A 17,818-nucleotide genomic window follows, 5' to 3' on the forward strand; every position below is an offset into this window, starting at 1 on the left:
TTACTACAGAGCTTTACTTTTAAAGCAGCGTATAATATTTGCCTTTGGGACAAATTCTCTTCTGTTACAGAAAATAACTGCAAATGCAGATGTAATGCCTATAAAAAAATATGTAAGAAAACAGAAAATTCTTATGAAAGGAAGATTTGATCCTTGGTTTTATTTTTTATTTTATTTTTTTTTTCAGAGAGCCAAGTTATCTTTATCAGTAAATGCAACTAAACAAAAGATGCTAAATTCTCCCAACATAATGAGCAAATCCAAAGGGACAGGCTTGTGCCAACAATGCTAGTTTTCATTCTGGCTAACAAAAGCTAAGAAATGTACAAGGAACTTGGAGATTCTTAGACTCTCTTTGCCAAGAGACAAAAGGCATACAAGTGGTTGTCATTTCTTTGTCAGTGTTATAAAAGCATTTATTTCCCTCATTGTTTGCTTAGAAGACTTTCTAGCAGTGCGATATGTGAGAAATGTTTAAATCTAGCAGCTTGCTTTCAGTTTAGTTCAGATGGAAATAATTTTTGAAGCGAAAACCTGTAACTCACCTGGAACACACACATCTGTCTTTGCTAGGGAAGAGTTAAATCCTTCATATCAGATCTCCCCTATGTGAATGATTTCCCTGGTTTGCTCATTCTAGCAAAGCAGCTGAGTAAAGGTTATCCAGATTACACCAATTTGCTTGATATTGCATCAAACCTCCAAAATGTCAACATATCATACACTTCGTAATGCATTGACTCCAGGACAATAACTCTTACTCTTATTGTTTCTTAAAGGGTGTTGGTGCCAGAAGAAAAGGATGATTGATGGGAAACAGACACCGGATGATAGACGCACATCCTTTTGCTTCCGATACTGATATCTCAGCGGCGCCTGGGCAGCCCTTGTGAACCGTGAGCATTGAGGATCACTCAGGGTTATCGGATGTACAATGGGAGAGCCATCACTTTGCTAAATTATTATCTGCTATTGGACATCTTTTACAAAAACCAAACTCGATATGTTCTAGGACGACGAAAATGCTCCAAGTTGCTGTTAATGCCTAACACACAAGTATGTTAGGCTTCCACCAAAGTCCTCAATATACCTGAACACGCACAGTATCTTAATCCTTCACATCTGATTTTGGATTCTGCTTTTGAGGTCTGATCCTCTTTTTTCTTTTCTTCTTTTTTTTTCTTTCTTTTTAAAAATATACAGACCTATCTACATAAAGACATATATATATATATATATATACACAAATATAAATATATATAAACAAATGTATATGTAAAATAGACAAAGATTACAGATAAATCACGAAGATTGCAAAGAATTTAGAGATGTATTTGTCAAGATTCCTGTCCATTCATGCCCTTTGGGTTACAGTGTCTTCAGTGATGCAGCCCTACCCTTTGGTGTGGGGACATTATGATGTGTGTAAGACTCAGATTTACACAGAAGAAGGTAAAGTTTGGGATTACATGGCCTGTCAACCAGAATCCACGGACATGACAAAATACCTGAAAGTGAAACTGGATCCCCCGGATATTACCTGTGGAGACCCTCCTGAGTCCTTCTGTGCAATGGTGAGGCAACCCTTCTGAGTAGAGTATTTCCCCTAAAGGGGTTGAATCGCATATGAATATGAATGTGGTGAATGTGAAGGCTCCTTTCATGTAGAGCTGAATCTGCAGGTGGCAGGTTGTGTTACCTAGCAAGTCATTCTCTGTGGAGGTTTGAACTACCTGAAACTACATTTGCACAGTATAATTGATGCACTAGAACTTTCTACTTTCAATTGAAGGTTAAGTTTCAGATTGGAGTTTGGGAATATGATTAGATCATATGTGTTATGTTAAGGAGAAAATCCACTGGCAAACTTTAAAAAATTGCAAAGGTTTCTTAACATGCATATATGAAGCCAGCCCCAGGTTCCATGATTCCAGGTTAGATTCCTTCTCCTGCTTTCCTTCATTAGAAAGCAGCTATGATTTGGAAGTCCTTGGTTAGGAGACCAGTGAGAGGAAAAGCAGAGGAGAGAGGGACTAAAGTCTCCCAAGATGCTTTTTCAGAAAAGCCTTATTTGCCAACTCATGCAGTCCCTTATCATCTAGGATCACAGTTTTCTGTGGATGTTTTAAAAGTGCTTGTTGGAGATCATATTTGCTGAAAATAATGACCTGGGTCATACAAATTCAGATACTCTCCTTTTGATAAGCAAAGTTACAAAAATTTATTGTTCTTACGTGTATTTTTTTTCCCCTGGGTGGAAAGTTAAATACTATGTGAAAAGATAGCTTTGGAGTAAAACACTGAATTTCAACTAAGGACATAGCTGAAAATATACCTATAAAGTAGTAATGAAGAGCTTGGTGATTAAAATGGTGTCAGTTAATGTGCCAAGGAATTCAGACACTGTGTTCATTTGTTTTAGGTGGCTGTTTTTTATTATAGACCGTCTTTGTTGGATACAGGAGCTGTGATCCCATTTTTCTCCATGTAACAGATAGAATTCTATGGCAGATTTTAATAGTATTCTTACCTGACTTTATTATCTTGAACCTGGCCTGGCATTTTCAGGATAGTGAAACTATTAATCAAAGTAGCATCTGCTCACAGTCCCCAGTGAGTTAAATTAGCATAAGATCATCTTAGCTTGAGCACTATAGAAAAGGTTTTGTAACAGGAAACAATTTTGAGCAATAAAGAGTGTTTTCACCTAAAAGCTAAGGGCTTGCCATTTTTCAGAAGTGCCTTTGGGGACTGGTTTGAATTATAGTCTAAACCTGATTTTGTGGAGAGTGAGAAAAAGAGCTTGGCTATTAGGTGTCACTATGACTAAAGTGCCCTGAAAGACTAAATATTTCAAAAAGAGGACCCGTCTCTTTGGCAAACAGGTATGTGCTTGGCAAAGAAGTTATATTTTAGAAACCACAGGCTTCTGGAGAAGTATATTCAAACATGTTAGTAAAACTATAATAAATCTGTTAAAAAAGCAGGTACATATGTTGACTTTATATAAGGTCTTTAATAATTTCTTATGAAAGGTCAAATATAAGATCTCATTTCAAATCTGGGATGAAATTGCTATTCAGGTGATAGGTTGTGCAATCTTCTACTCCTTCTAGCAGGGGACAACTTCTGGGCCAACTCTTCATATTATTAAGAACACTGTAGCTCTATATATTGGTTTGCATGACACTTATAACAATACGCCTTTTCTAGCATTGTTTAATAATTTACAGATCCAAGTAAAATAGAAAATATCTTTTTTTAGGGTGTCATTTCTGCTTGCACAAGTCCTGTATGATGTGTTCAAGGTATGATTTATATGTGCAGTTTGCCTGGTCTCAGCCTCTGGCCAGAGTGCTTGCTCAGCACTGCTCCTGTCCATCATGTTGAAGGTATACCTAGCATGGTATCTGCAGCATGCCTCTTTCTCCCATTATAAGAGGAAAGGGCACATTAACAGGTCTTCCTTTGCTGCCTTTCAAAGGGACATGGCCTAAGTTTCTTAAACAAGATAATTCCTACCAGTCTACTGGCTAAGTGATGTTGGAGGCCAAATGGGAAAAAAAAAAAAAAGAATTAAAATGATGTCCTTCAGCTGGCATTCAGGACAGTAAGAGGAATACTTTGCATGTGTACAGAAAAGTCCACAGAATAGTGTCAAAAGCCTTGGTGGATTTAAACTTGTCATTGAGTTTTATAGTTTTCCAAGGGAGAGTGTAAGGTTTGTGAGATGTTATCTATCAATCCTTAATTTGTAGTCCTTAATAAGCATCTGATTGGCTTAGCAGATTAAATAATCTTGCCTTTAAATTGCACACTTTAGGACTATTTGTATGTATATTACATGCCAAGTCAATGATAATGGCCTAGTATAACAATACTTCTATGTTTTGGATTTTCCGAAACCTGACACAAGAGTATAAAACTCTCTTGGGATACTGTCATATCAGACCTGTTTAGGTGCTCCTTAGCCCAAGGTCTAATTGGGATCCATAAATGCATTTGTGTTATGACTTACACATTAGTCCCTCCTTGACACTTGCATCCGCTGAGCTACATTCCCATCCCGACACTTGCGTCCATACCTGCTCCCTGCAAGTCATTATAGCCTATTACATCAGGGTAGCTGCCAGAGAAGCACAATCACTACTTAGCCCCTATATGCAAATGTTTGCTGCAAACAGTTTCACTTGCTCAGCTAGTGACACCCTTATTAGCTATGACTATAGCACTGTTGAGCACCAAGAGGACATTAGGTCATAGAAATGCCTTATAATTCCCATAGCTGATTTTGTTTAATATAAAATTAAAGCTCACTGGCCCTGCATTAAGAATCTGTGTTACTTCTTTTTGCCTTTGCTCCATCATTATATGCCAGTGACTATCCATGAACTTTGCAGTCATTTTAATATAGAGTGAAATTTTAGAAGAGAAACATATGATTCCATTTTATAATAGGTCTTTGCTTATTAACCTGAATGACATATTTAATAAATCTTCAGTGTCAAGTAATTTGAAATGTTGTGTACTCATTGTCCAAATATTTGTACATTAGTTTTCTGGGAGAATTAAAGAAATAGTAGAATAAGGTGATAACATATATACCAGTTGTACATTTTGAAAGCTATGTATCTTCTTTTTAATTTATCATATTCTTTTTAAGTTTATAGTGGCTAAAAAAATTATGCTTTTGCTAAGGGGGAAGAATCTGAAGGGAAGAGGAGAACTAAGCATTTTTATTTTTAAGTCTAGGAAAACATGTTTGTGTAAATCCTGTCCTTTTGTCCACAAGACAAGCTTCAAGTAGCATATCTTTGTCAGGAAACACAGATCATTCAGTGACAAGTTGTTTCAATTTGCATAAAGAGCAGGAAGAATGATCTGAACCCACGTGCAAAGCCAAAGTGACAACACAAAGCTCTGACTTGTTCTTTGTGTTTAGACAAACTTAGCTGTCATCTCTCCTTGCAACACCCCAGTGGCTTAAAAATGGCAAAATTATCTGCAATTATTTCCAGCCTGAAGCTAATTTTCTGGATAAGTTAAACAAAAGCTTTGAAAGGAGCCTACAGACGGAAGTCATATGCATGTGTAAGATTTATGGTGCAGAATTGCTGATGACGGTGGAAATGGGAGCCCTTCAGTGCTGCCATGGATTTCAGAACCAATCAAAACTAAATTAGGAAACAAAGATTATTAAAAAGTCTTTTGTGCATGTAGTTTGGGCATAATATTATGAGGTGGACATTAAATGTTTCCCTTGGAGACTTTCAGCATCATTAATGCAGCACGCCTTTAATTACAAGCAGAACCATATTACTAAAAAAAAAGGAGAAAATAAAGTACTCTAAGGTGTAGTTAGCAATGCCCTCATTGTGTTTACTGAAATAATTAAAAGAAAGGGTATAATTTTTCTAAATAAAATGTCAGAATTTGAAATGAAAATGGATTTTCTGTAGGAAATTTACTAATGTGTGCTGCACTCTTGATAGGCATTTATTCAAGTACCTTAATAGGCCTATTAATGATCACTCCATATTGTGCTATTTCAAAATAGACTCCTATTAAGAAAAAGAATCTTTAATTACTGCAAGCATCGTGGATAGAGCATATTTTATTAAGTTCAAATGAAATTTACAAAAGTCCTAGAAAGCCTTTGTGTTTTATGACTTCAAAGAACCCCGGGGAGTGAGTGGTAATGCACAACCTCTCAGGGCCATCCATAACTTCAATTCCTGACTTGACGTCGTCTCAGGTTGCCATCTGGTGGCTATCAGGTGGCCTTTGAGAAATTAATTTGATAAACTTGGTTACATTTTCAGTGACAAGGGATTAATATCAATTTTCCCAAAACTGGAAATGACATTGACTTACATAATAATTGAATAATCTTAAAAATACACTCTGTTCACATGAAACATAATTCAATAAATGAATGAAGTTTTAATGACAGTGACATCTTTCAATTGAACTGATTTATCCCTTAATTATGCCAGAATGGAATTTTTAAAAAACCTTCATTTCTTTCATTATGAACGTCTCATTATTATTAGTTCATTATTTAGATGTATTTCTTAGAAAAGTTTAATTCATGTTTGTACTGAATTAAGTTCCACAGAGATCAATCTTTCTGATTTATCACCACATCCAGTGAATAGTTGTTGAGGAGCCTCCCATAGCTCTGTGTTATCTATTTCATCAAGTATAAAGTACTCTACCTGCTTTTTAAATCTGAGTTCATGAAGCCTTATTTTCTAATACTTTCCATTAGGACCCATGACATTTCTAGGGGATTTAGGGCTGGCAATCTGATTGGAAGGGTACTACTGGATTTGGGTTGAAGCTGCATTGGCATAACATGCATGGTTTATGGGGGTGGTCTGAGATGGAACTGATAAAAATTAAGGCAGGAGTAACAGAACCTTAAACTATCTCACGTCATTTATTGTTCTGAGATAGTATTTCCTATATGCACAAGTGCTTTCGTCTCTGTAGAGCTAATGCTTCACAGGTATAATTGCAGACAGCTGTGTACAAAGTAAAATGAACAATGGGTACAGAACTTGTAAAACCGACTGGCAGTAGTGAGAATCAAAGTTAAATAACATATGTCCACTGCTGCCAAAGGAAGTAGAATTCTAAGCAAAACGAATGCAAAGTAGTACGTACCCTGGGAACAAGGGGACAGAGAAGGATGAGCAACACTCAGAATGTTAAGGCAAAAACCTTATTTTGCAGCATGTCACTGCAAAGGACCACTTGGAAAACACTATTTGCTAGCTAAGTGCCTAATGTTAAGCAGTGTCAGAAAGAAAAGAAGTGGGGGAAATGCTGGGTGGGACAGATAAGTGCCTGCAGCATTTAAATGACAGTCTAGCAACCTGGTAAATGAATAGACCTCCTTATACATAACAAGATGGACAGGGAACAAAACACCAGAAAACTGACTGAGTTTCACATACTCACACATACATATATACATAGGAGATGCTGTAATATGCTGAGTAAAATAAACCATGGCTCATCTAAATGTTGCCTGGACTTCACACAAAGGTTAATGAAAGCATTTAATTCTATGTAAAAACCAAAAAGTTTAAAGATGAAACATGACACTTCAGATAATGACTACCTTGTGATAGATTCTCTGAGTTACCTCTTTCAGTCCCCCAACAGATAATCCTATCTGCTCTGAATCTAAAGGGACATCACTTGAAAAGAGTGAGAAGCAGTGTCCTACAATAGCAAGATTTATCCACATGCTACTGAGAGCTCTTGGTTCTAATCTCCAGAGTTCGTCCTTCAGGTGTAACTCAACTTATTTTCTGTATACACCTCCTGCCAATTTCAACTGATATCATTTTCTTGACCTTTTAATTCCTTCTGCTCTATCAGCCATTGCTTTCTATATTTTTATACATCTATCTAGTGATATATAAATGGAGATAAATAGATGAACAGTAGCCCTGCCTTACTCCATCATTTTCCACCTTAAAGCATCTTATTGTTCGATGTGCTCACATACACATTTATTTGTTTCATGTCCTTTTTGTATTCTGACTCTTAACTGGATTACCACCATCCTTTAAATGAGATATTATGTGAGAATATATAAGCTGACATATAATTTAAATTTAGCAGAGACTATACATTTTATTGCTTTTATTCCTCATAGTATTTAATATTCTCCTAGGCAACAAATGATGACATGGTTTTAGCTAATTAATTAATCAATTGAATATAGTATATGATTAAAAGAATGTTTTTTATTTCTTGAGAAATATTATCATAAATCCAATGTTTGTTTTTTCTCTGTAAATTAAAAAATAGCAAGAAAAATGTAGCTACTATGTTTGGGCAGCTCATGGTGATGTTTTCAAAAGAGAGATAGTAGAGACAAAATCTACCCTTGAGTTCTGATAATGAAAGTATCTTTCCATCTGTTTAGACTATATATGAGGAATCTTTTCCATTTCTAATGGAATCCTCTATAAATATTTTTTTCTGAGATGTAATTCTCATTTATTATAAATAACTTTGAAGATATATGAAAACATTACACACAACATCAGAATCATTTTGCAACACTTTTACAAGTCTCTCTCCCTAAGTATAACACATATTCTGTTTTACAAAATTGGAATCATATCACATATAGATTTTTACCAATTGCTTTCATTTCTTACTATGTTTTCTGCATTTATTTCTCATAAACAATTCAAAAATATGATTTTAATAGCTGTAAATATTCAATTATGTGAATTTTTAACTTTTTTTTAATCTTTCCACTTAGGCAACTTGATGCTGTTTCCATGGTTTTGGCTATTGGTTAATGGTAGAATGAACAAATATCAGGATAGTGTTCTTTAACTAAACAGATCCTTTATCTCCCACATATTAAATGAATGTGTTTTTAGGATGTTGAGCTTATTGTGTTATTGAATTGAGGCTGAACGTAGAACTATACTTTGCTCAAGGACAGAATTGCCACTGAATTGAATGGACAGTCTTTATGATAGTCATGGAGGAAGAAGTGTCATGGGAGTTAGGCAGCTCCTTTTCTCTGGGCCTTTGTTTGTTTTGTCTGGATTTGAGATTCATTTTGTAGGTAGAAGGAATGTAGCTTTGTTTACATAGTGCAGAGCCAAGTCAGGAGACCTCTTTGGGAACTAAGTTGAAGATGGGTAAATCACACCTTGTAAATCACACCACAGCAACACCTGTGGCTTTAAAATGACCCACAGAAGGAAAAACATTTTAGTTTGAAACTCAGTAAATATACACTTATCTATACAGACAAGGCTTTCCCTTTCTATGTGCTGTGTTGTCTGGTATTTCCTTCTTTCTTTCTTTCTTTCCATTCCTTTCTCTTATTTAAAAAATGGTGGAAAGATAATATATTGATGATGATACATGAACTATATGTAGCATTGTATTGAGACATGCATAAAGGGGAAAATACTATACATATCATCATATAATTTCCTTTTTTAAATACAACATTATGTTTTTGAGATACACTGTTCTATAGTATTCTGTCATATGGGCATTCCTTCAACCAGTCTAGACATCTAGGTTATTTTGTTTTTATACCATAAAGCTTTTGACCAGAGCTGTCAAATTTTCCACTCTAAAAATTGATCCATCTACCAATATGTTATGCAAATGTCTAAGTCAGTAGATCTGCCCAATACTTCAAAATATTTTCAAATTTTCTTCTAATATAGTTTTTTAACACATAAATGAGAATATGTAGTTTACCAAAAAAGATAAGGATTAAATTATCCTTACTCCACCACTCTTTTAGATTAGGTTCTAATTTTTAAAACTTGACATTGATATAAGGATGTATATGGAGGTGAAAATGGAATTTCATTTTTTAAAAGAAGCTTGCATTTGCTTATGGAAGTGACTGATTTTTGATGTTTCTTGGGCATTTAAATTTCTCTATCTCTAAATGTACTAGCTTCATTACTTTGTACTTTTTACTCCTTTTCTAATTATTCTACTAAAGCCACCAATTAAAAAACAAATATGTAAATTTGATTTTTTTATACAAACTCCATTTTCTCTTAGTTCAATCAGTATAAACATCCTTTTTTGCTAGAGGATATCATATTTTCGAGACTTTTCCACACTGTTCATGTTGTGAACACGGTACGCATTCCTGCACTAGATTTTGGTGGCAGGAAGCCATAGTCTTGGGGTTAGAAAAGCTTCATCTGAAAGCCCACTTTTGGGTCTTTTGTTCCTAATTTACAAGCTTTGCAAAGTTATTATTTACCCTCAAGCAAAGTGTCTGTTTTCATTTAGAATCAGTGCTTTTGGAAATAATTAAATACTGAAACACGTTCTTTGTATAGAGCTACTGGTATGAAACCTACTTTGGTTTTAATTCTCCAGACCAAAGGGCAGACTGAGTTTTCATGTACTATTTTTAAACTTCAGAATTTCTTCTCTTACATTAGGAGAAAATGATGGAAGTTGTTTTACAAGCATAATATTGGAAAAGAAGTTACTGAGATTGGCAGGTTGTAAGTTTCTTCTCATCTTGCTGGGAATAGATAGATTCACATAGTATCTGTTCATGAAAATTAAAGATGTGAGCTGAGGAAAAAAAAAAACAGAATTGGTTTTCATTTTTGACCTACTTTGGAGCTGACTTCTGAAATATTAAATGAGGAATTGAGCTGGGTATTGCTCCAGTCCAAAGAAATAGCCCTTTTGTTCCAGAAAGATGATGTCCGTTGAGGGACCCTGCTGCTGATACTATCTATCATCAGGTCATGTCTGCACAATGATTTTTTAGCATAACTTGTAACTTTTTGTTTCTTTTCTGTTGATCCCTTTCCTTCTTATAAATGATAAAATGAAGGAATCAAATACGCTTCCAAAGAACTTCCAAGCATGGTCTAAAAATTAATCTTGTGTTTCAGCAATGTTGTCAAGGTTCCTCTATATTGATTTATATGAGGGAAGAATTCCTAAATGGGTAGAAAAGATTGGTCAAGTGTGAGGAATATGAAACCAGCTGAGAAGTTAGAAGACTGTTCTAGAAAAAGAATTCTGTATTTCAAGGGAAGATATTTTAGTGCGTGCATAGGTGCCAGAAGACATGAGTGTGGGATGTGTAAAACTAAAAATTGTCTGCCAGACGGGGAGAGCTGCGATTTATGGGTCATGTGAAGGTTAAACCAGAGGCCTCAATGTTTTTGAAAGTGACATTCAAAAGTTGTAGATTGATTTGTGGGTCAGGATAGACTGAGGCTATTTACATAATGGACCATCTGCAGGTTCTCTCATGTGAGAGGAGAACCAACCTGTGTGGTCTGCATAAGTTACACAAGAGGACATGTGCATGACAGAGAGAGAATGAGCTCGTGGCCAATATGTTAATCTGAGATTGGTTGTAGATTTCTAGACCACTGCATATGGAATTTGATTTCAAAGTTTAGAAAGACTAATCTTGTATGAAGTGTTAGGGAACATTCTCATCAATGTATCTACAATGTAGTGCAGAATAATGTTCTATTTAGCTATCACAGGAATCAGCACTTTTACAGTGCTTAGCATGGTATCAGATGTACGTAGAAATTATTGTACGTTTGTTGAATTGGGTTTGTGTCATATTTTTACAAATAATATTTGTAGTTGATGTTTATGAAGAACTTACATGCATTGTATTAAATTTTTGACTTGTGTTGGTTCTTGTAGTCTCAATTCTACCATAAGTCTTATTTACCAGGTGAAGTAGTTATGAGGTTAAGTAAAATTTGCAATTTGTAGAGGAAACAAGAAAAATCCAGTACTCAGATACCTATGTCCTGCACTTATTCTATTTCCCCCTGATTTTATTTGTAACATGTGAAAAAAATCCCATTTATGATTTGGACTATGAGCTGCGATACTATGATTTTGTTATTTAAAAAGCCTTTTATCTGAAATAACCTCAGGAAATTGGATTCTGTAAACAGGGCATATGGAATTCTGGAAATATGCATTACGTGATGAGTGTCTTCATTCAGGGATAAGAGAACCAATCAACACTGTTTGTTTCCATTCTTGCTTTCTTTTCCATTAATGTGTTCATATAAATGGAAATAAGCTGTTAGAAATCATAGAGAGCTGAGTACATATTGTATTCACCATCTCAAACCAGAATAATAAGTCGGCAACTGTTGGCTAGTTAACAAAATCACATTCTTGTGAGTGAGGTGTTAAGAGAAGTAGTTAGCAGGATGCTTTTGTTTTGTTTTGTTTTGACAGTGTCAACAACAACTGTTACTGTATAGCCAACTTCCTTCATGGTTTCACTACTTGGATGTCCACTAAGTGTTTTCAACTTAATGTGTTTGTTATAGAACTCTTAATTTTTTTCTCTCTGAATCGAGTCTGCCTCTAGTATTTCCCACATCTGTAAATGGCATCCTACACTCATCTATCTAGCTGCTCAAACAAACAATCTAGGAATTCTCCTTAATTCCTTTATATTGCTCACAAACATCTCAACAAGTTCTGTTAGTAAAACCTTCAAAATATACTGCGAATCCTACCACTTTCACTTTCTCTAGTTCTAATAACCAGGGCCCTTCCAGTTTTCTCTCTAGGTGAGGCTCTGCTGTATCTTCTAGTTGATCTTCCAGCTTCTCATGCCTGTTCTATTATCAAAATCACTTATCTTTAATAATATATAATATGATACATGATATAATAAAATAATATATGTAATATAACTTTATATATATATATTTATAGAGTTGACCCTCCCTATCTGAAAATCAAATATCATGGATTTAACCAACACTGGGTAGAAAAATATTCAAAAATTTAGATCTGTACTGAACATGTACAAACTTATTTTTGTTGCAATTCCATAAGCAATAGAGTATAAAAATGATTTGTATAGCATTTACATTGTATGAGGTATCATTGTTAATCTAGAGATTATTTAAGGTATACAGAAGTATATGTATAAAAACATAAGAAACACATACACAAATGTCACTTAGAATTAACAATGGTAACATATTGTTTTTGCTTAAAATCCTAAATAGACATTAGAGACAGAACTGAAATCTTGTTTGTCCCCACTCCCTGATTCATTCCTCATCTCCTTCTTCCAAAGGAAGAATTGAATTTGGTGTTGCATCCAGTTTATGTTTTTATGCTTTTCATACCAAATTTGAGCATTCAAAACAATAGTTTTGATGTCAAGTTTTTAAAATGTTATCATCCTAAAAAACTATTCTGAAATATGCTTTCAACATTATTTTTAAGATTATACATTTGATATGTGCAATCTATATTATTCATATTAAAATGCTACTCTCTCTCTCTCTCTCTCACACACACACACACACACACACACACACACACACACACATATACTCCTTGTAAAATTATATTCCTTGATGGGAATTTAGGACGTTCCTAGATTTTTTTTTCTTATTTGTTTTAGTTTTTTGGAATTTCAAGGCACTATATGAGAGTGTAATTTCCACCAGTCTCTTGGTGTGTATGAGCAAGGGTTTTGCTGTGTTTCTGTTTTTCCTGAGGTATGCACCCTGAAGCCAAATTGTTGGTTTGAAGACAACAAGAATTTACGTTAGATACACCTTGTTGCATCCCTGCCAACAGATTAGATTACAAGGGTTAGCCTCAACAAGTTTTTTTTTTAAAGTTATAGATGAACACAATGCCTTTATTTTTATGTGATGCTGAGGTTGTAACCCAGTGCCCTCCACACTTGAGGCGAGCACTCTACCACTGAGCTACAACCCTAACCTTCAACAGGTTTTGTTTTGTCTTGTTCATTGATATGCTTCCTCTTGTAATATAATTAAATATATTTAAGAAATTGTGTTTCTCTTATTTCCTTAGCTTATCATTAGATTTTTATGATCTATCAGAGCAAGCATAATTAACTCAGGATATTTGATAAAACTATGTGGACCATGGCTCTTAATCTCTCATCTTGGTTTTAATTATTTAAAAGTAAATCACTTGGAAGTTATATGAGCATCACTTGCATATATTCAGAATGGTAAATCAGTAGGAAGAATGAAATTTGAAGAAATAAACATTCCATCAAACTATAAGCAAACTTCTTTAACTGATCTTTGTGCAGCAGGCAACAAATTTTAAGAGTGGCATTATAGATCTGCCTATCTCAATAATCACTCTTTAAAATTATTTTTGTTAGCTACACATAATTTTTCCAAGTTCACTCTCTTCATTATTGGACTGTAACAACTGGAAGTCTTGTTGTTTACTTTGCAAGATGATATATAAATATTGCTTCATCCATCACGAGAATGACTTGTCCCCTAGATGAAAACCTGAGGGTGATGTGTAACTGTAATAAATTTGGACAGCAAGGGAAGGGTTCCATTTCCAATTAAAACCACAGCCAGAAAGTTTCCATCTAGACTGGCAGGGAAGGTGGATCTGCACACATTTTGTTATTTTCTTATCTGTTTGAGGAGAATATGGGCTATATTGTAGGAGTATTCATCAGAAAGTCTTTATGCCCCTCCTAAGAGGGGACAATTGCTTCTTCTAGAGAGGAAATTTGTGCACTCATTAAGTTTCTGACACTTAGAGCTAGTTATTCAGAACTGGAAAGTCTAACATGGTGCACGCCATGAAGGATATTTTATTTGGATTCAAACAGGCATAAAGGTTCAAATTAAAATTTAGTCAGGTTATGTTGCTTCTTGTTCTGAGGGATAAGATGATGAGGTACTTAGCCCAGTGCCTGACATATAGTAAGTACTCAACAAATATCAATTATCATTATTAGGGTGATGATCATTTCTGTCACTAAAAGGTTCAAGTCATTCTGATTCTCATTTTCTGCTTTGAAGGGATCTTCTGGATGTTTTCCTGTTATATCACCTTTCTGTGAACTGTCCAGCCATCCCTGATGTTACTAATGGCATTTAATAACTAACTGCTTGTGAGGTTCGGGCTCCAAGCAAGGTATTTAAAATCAGCATAATTACAGAACTGTGGTTTTAAAGTAAATGAAATGTATTCCAAATAAAATAGTATTAAAATAATAATTCACGGATGCAATGACATTTGCGCTGAGATTATAATGGCTCAGTGCACTAACAATTACACTAGACATGCCTGAAAACGATATAACTATTCTGAAAAAAAATTAACAAAATCAATATGCAAATAAATAAAACTCATCTTATTAATGAAATGACATTGGTATGTTGGGTTTTGTAGAAACTTAGCAAGTGAGAGAAATTCCTTCATGGGAAATACAAAGGCTGGGTATTAATTCAGTTTCTCTGGAAGCCATATTATCCATGCTACCCGCTTCCTCAAAGGTGTCCAGTGGATTGCCTCTACACTCCCAATCAATAGAGTAAATATTGTTTTTTTTATCATTAGGTGAAAACTTACCTCCATAATTTCAACTTACTCCAACTGTACTTTTTATTTCACATGATTTTTGGGTATAGTATGCTCAAACAGAAGCACTAAAAAGTTTTATCAAGGTGAATGTGAGAACTGAGAACAGGTGCTGTTTGTTTCCAAAAAATGTTCTCTGACAGGATGGCTTAAAAAGGGAGAGCAGGCTAGATCTCAGCCTCAAAGCAGCTTAGTGGGGCAGGGCTGCCTCCTGTTGGGCACAATCTGCCCAGCTGTGCTTGCTGCTATCCTACAGACTTCTGCTACATCTTGATCTTCTGCAGGACACACACTGCATTTTGGAATTTGTACTACCCAGTGAAAAAGAGCTTTTGCAGCTCATACATAAACTGTATATGGCATTGGGTAATAAAAATGACAAATGTTGTTTTAGCTTTTATTTTAAATTTATTTTATTTTAAAAATTTATTTTAAATTTAACTTAATGCGTACCTGTATGGGCAAAGTACTAGGGGTTAGAGATACAAAGAAAGTAAAGCCGACACACTTCCTAACATCTTGGAGCTCACAAAAAATGGCAGGGAGAAACATATTCAAGCTCTTGAAACCACAGGTCCCTGACCTCATATACCACCCCTTGGTGCTGCCTAAGTCTCAGCTCCCAGATCTGGATGCCAATACGTGGGATATCTTAAAAACCACCCTTTTCTTACTTAACAACTCTGATCCCACGCTTGCTAGTGACTGCTGGCTCTGCATCACAACAGGGGCAGTCATGCCCGTGGCGGTTCCTATCAATGCCACCACATCTGATGATGAGACCTGCCAGCCCGGGCTGCCTTTCAAGGTCCAACCTATGGGCACTTTCACAGAATGTCTCCTGGGTATGATGCAAAATAACACCTATGATGTTGATGTTGGAGTGACTTCCTTTGGAAACCGGTCAATCTCAATAACCAAGAATTATTCCTCACCCACTCCAGCCCTCTGCCCCCCTAATGGCACTGTTTTTATGTGTGGTGGGAACTCTGCCTTCTCCCAACTCCCTGCCAACTGGACAGGTGGCTATGTCCTCGCCTTGCTTCTCCCTGACATAACCATTGTCCCTGGGGATGAGCCCCTGCCCATCCCCAGCCTAGAGACTCTAGTGAGAAGACACAGGCGAGCTGTACAGGCTCTACCACTACTCGCCACACTGGGGATAACGGCTGCTGTGGGCACAGGCACAGCTGGACTGGGTACAGCGATACATTCTTATCGCCGTCTATCTCAGCAGCTTATAGATGATGTGCAGACCCTATCTGGCACTATTGGGGACCTACAAGACCAAATTGACTCTTTGGCAGAAGTAGTCCTTCAGAATAGGCGAGGCCTAGATCTGCTGACCGCCAATCAGGGAGGGATTTGCTTAGCTTTGGGAGAAAGGTGCTGCTTCTATGCCAATAAATCGGGCATAGTTCGCACTAAAATCAAGGAGCTTCAAGAAGACCTAGAGAAAAGAATTATTTGAGAACCCTCTTTGGACTGGGATGAATGGGTTCCTGCCCTACCTTCTTCCCCTCTTGGGGCCCTTACTGAGTCTTCTTTTGATTGCAACATTGGGACCTTGTGTTGCAAATAGGATAACTCAATTCATTAAGGACCAGATTAACATTTTAACCTCCAAGCCAATACAGGTTCACTATCAACGCCTGGAGATGGATGACTCCGCCCACGAGGTGTACTTACGACCCATCCGGAGATGAGATGTAGATGGACAGGAGCCAATACCCAGCCCTCCTATGTGCCTGCTTTTGCCCAGGTCCCTAATTACCCTGCTGACTTGGTGCCGTCATCCCAGACCCTTACGTTCAGAAAGCTCCCTGGTCATAGCTATCCCACTGGCAAAGATTATGACTGGGATCCGCAGTTGTGTCCTGCTGGCCATGACATCCTAACTGAAAAGTGTTCATTTACTAGGACAAGAGCTGATCTTGTAGTACCCAGTGACGGGCAACTTCCACGCTTGCACTGCAACCTAAGCCAGGGGAATGGGGCCTCCCCAGAGACGGGTAAGCAGTGCAGGGGCGGTGGACGACCTAAGACAGGGGCTACTTGATTCCCTTTGACATGCAAAAAACTAAAGAGGGGGACTTGCTGGTGGCAGGCCTTCCCTGGCCCCTGGGGCTCAGCCCCGAGTTTCTTGTTCTGCATGTCAAAGTGGCCAGCTCACAGGGTTGTGATGCAGGCTTGCGGTTTCATGTTTATCTGCCTCAGACATATGTGCCTTTTTGGGAACATCTTGGCCTTCTCGGAGCTTTCTGATAAGGGACGGTCACGGTAACCCAAGAGTAGCAGGTGTTATTCCTCCTCTGTTTTGGCTAAATTTCCACTGCAGTTATAGAAAGTATATAAGGGAACAAACTTGGATAATAAACGGCACACATGCCTCCTCCTGGATGAAGAACCTTGGTGTCCTGTGATTTTTTTTTTTTTTTATTTTTTAACCTCGACGTCTCTCGCCGGACTCGGTTCCCGTTAGCCGGACGCGGCAACTATTACTGTGATAAACTTAAACTAAGAAGTTTAAGTCCCCGGGTTGGAGCTGGTCTCTCAGTGGTAGAGTGCTTGCCTCCCAGGTGTGAAGCCCTGGATTTGATCCCTGAGCACCACATAAAAATAAATAAATAAATAAAGATATTATATACATCTACAACTAAAACAATATATAAAAAAATTTTAAAAGAGAGAAGTTTATGTCCCTATGGAACTGTATAATCATAATGCTAGTGGTGATAGGAAAATAAAGACCATTCTTGAGGGAAGTCTGGATGTTGTCAAAGGCTAGATTTGCTCAGTGATGCTTTGGGTTTTGCATATACATTCCTAAAGCTATTAAGATATGCACCTTGTTAATTGAAATTCCTATAGTAAAATAGCTCTGCTATCACAG

At 36.6% G+C, this 17,818-nt stretch overlaps 1 protein-coding gene across 6 annotated transcripts in view; it reads left to right on the plus strand.

Annotated features, from left to right (window-relative positions):
- The first annotated feature begins 1,328 nt into the window (after positions 1-1,328).
- The window catches only part of Ntng1 (netrin G1), a 329,591-nt gene continuing 313,101 nt past the window's right edge, over positions 1,329-17,818 (plus strand). For all 6 annotated transcript variants that reach the window (XM_077791396.1, XM_077791394.1, XM_077791397.1 and 3 more), the window contains exon 1: positions 1,329-1,574. In XM_077791396.1, coding sequence (XP_077647522.1) covers positions 1,329-1,574 — 246 coding nt within the window. The remainder of the gene's footprint in view (positions 1,575-17,818) is intronic.

Source organism: Urocitellus parryii, chromosome 11, assembly GCF_045843805.1.
Source record: "Urocitellus parryii isolate mUroPar1 chromosome 11, mUroPar1.hap1, whole genome shotgun sequence".
In the NCBI taxonomy this organism is placed as follows: Eukaryota; Metazoa; Chordata; class Mammalia; order Rodentia; family Sciuridae; genus Urocitellus; species Urocitellus parryii.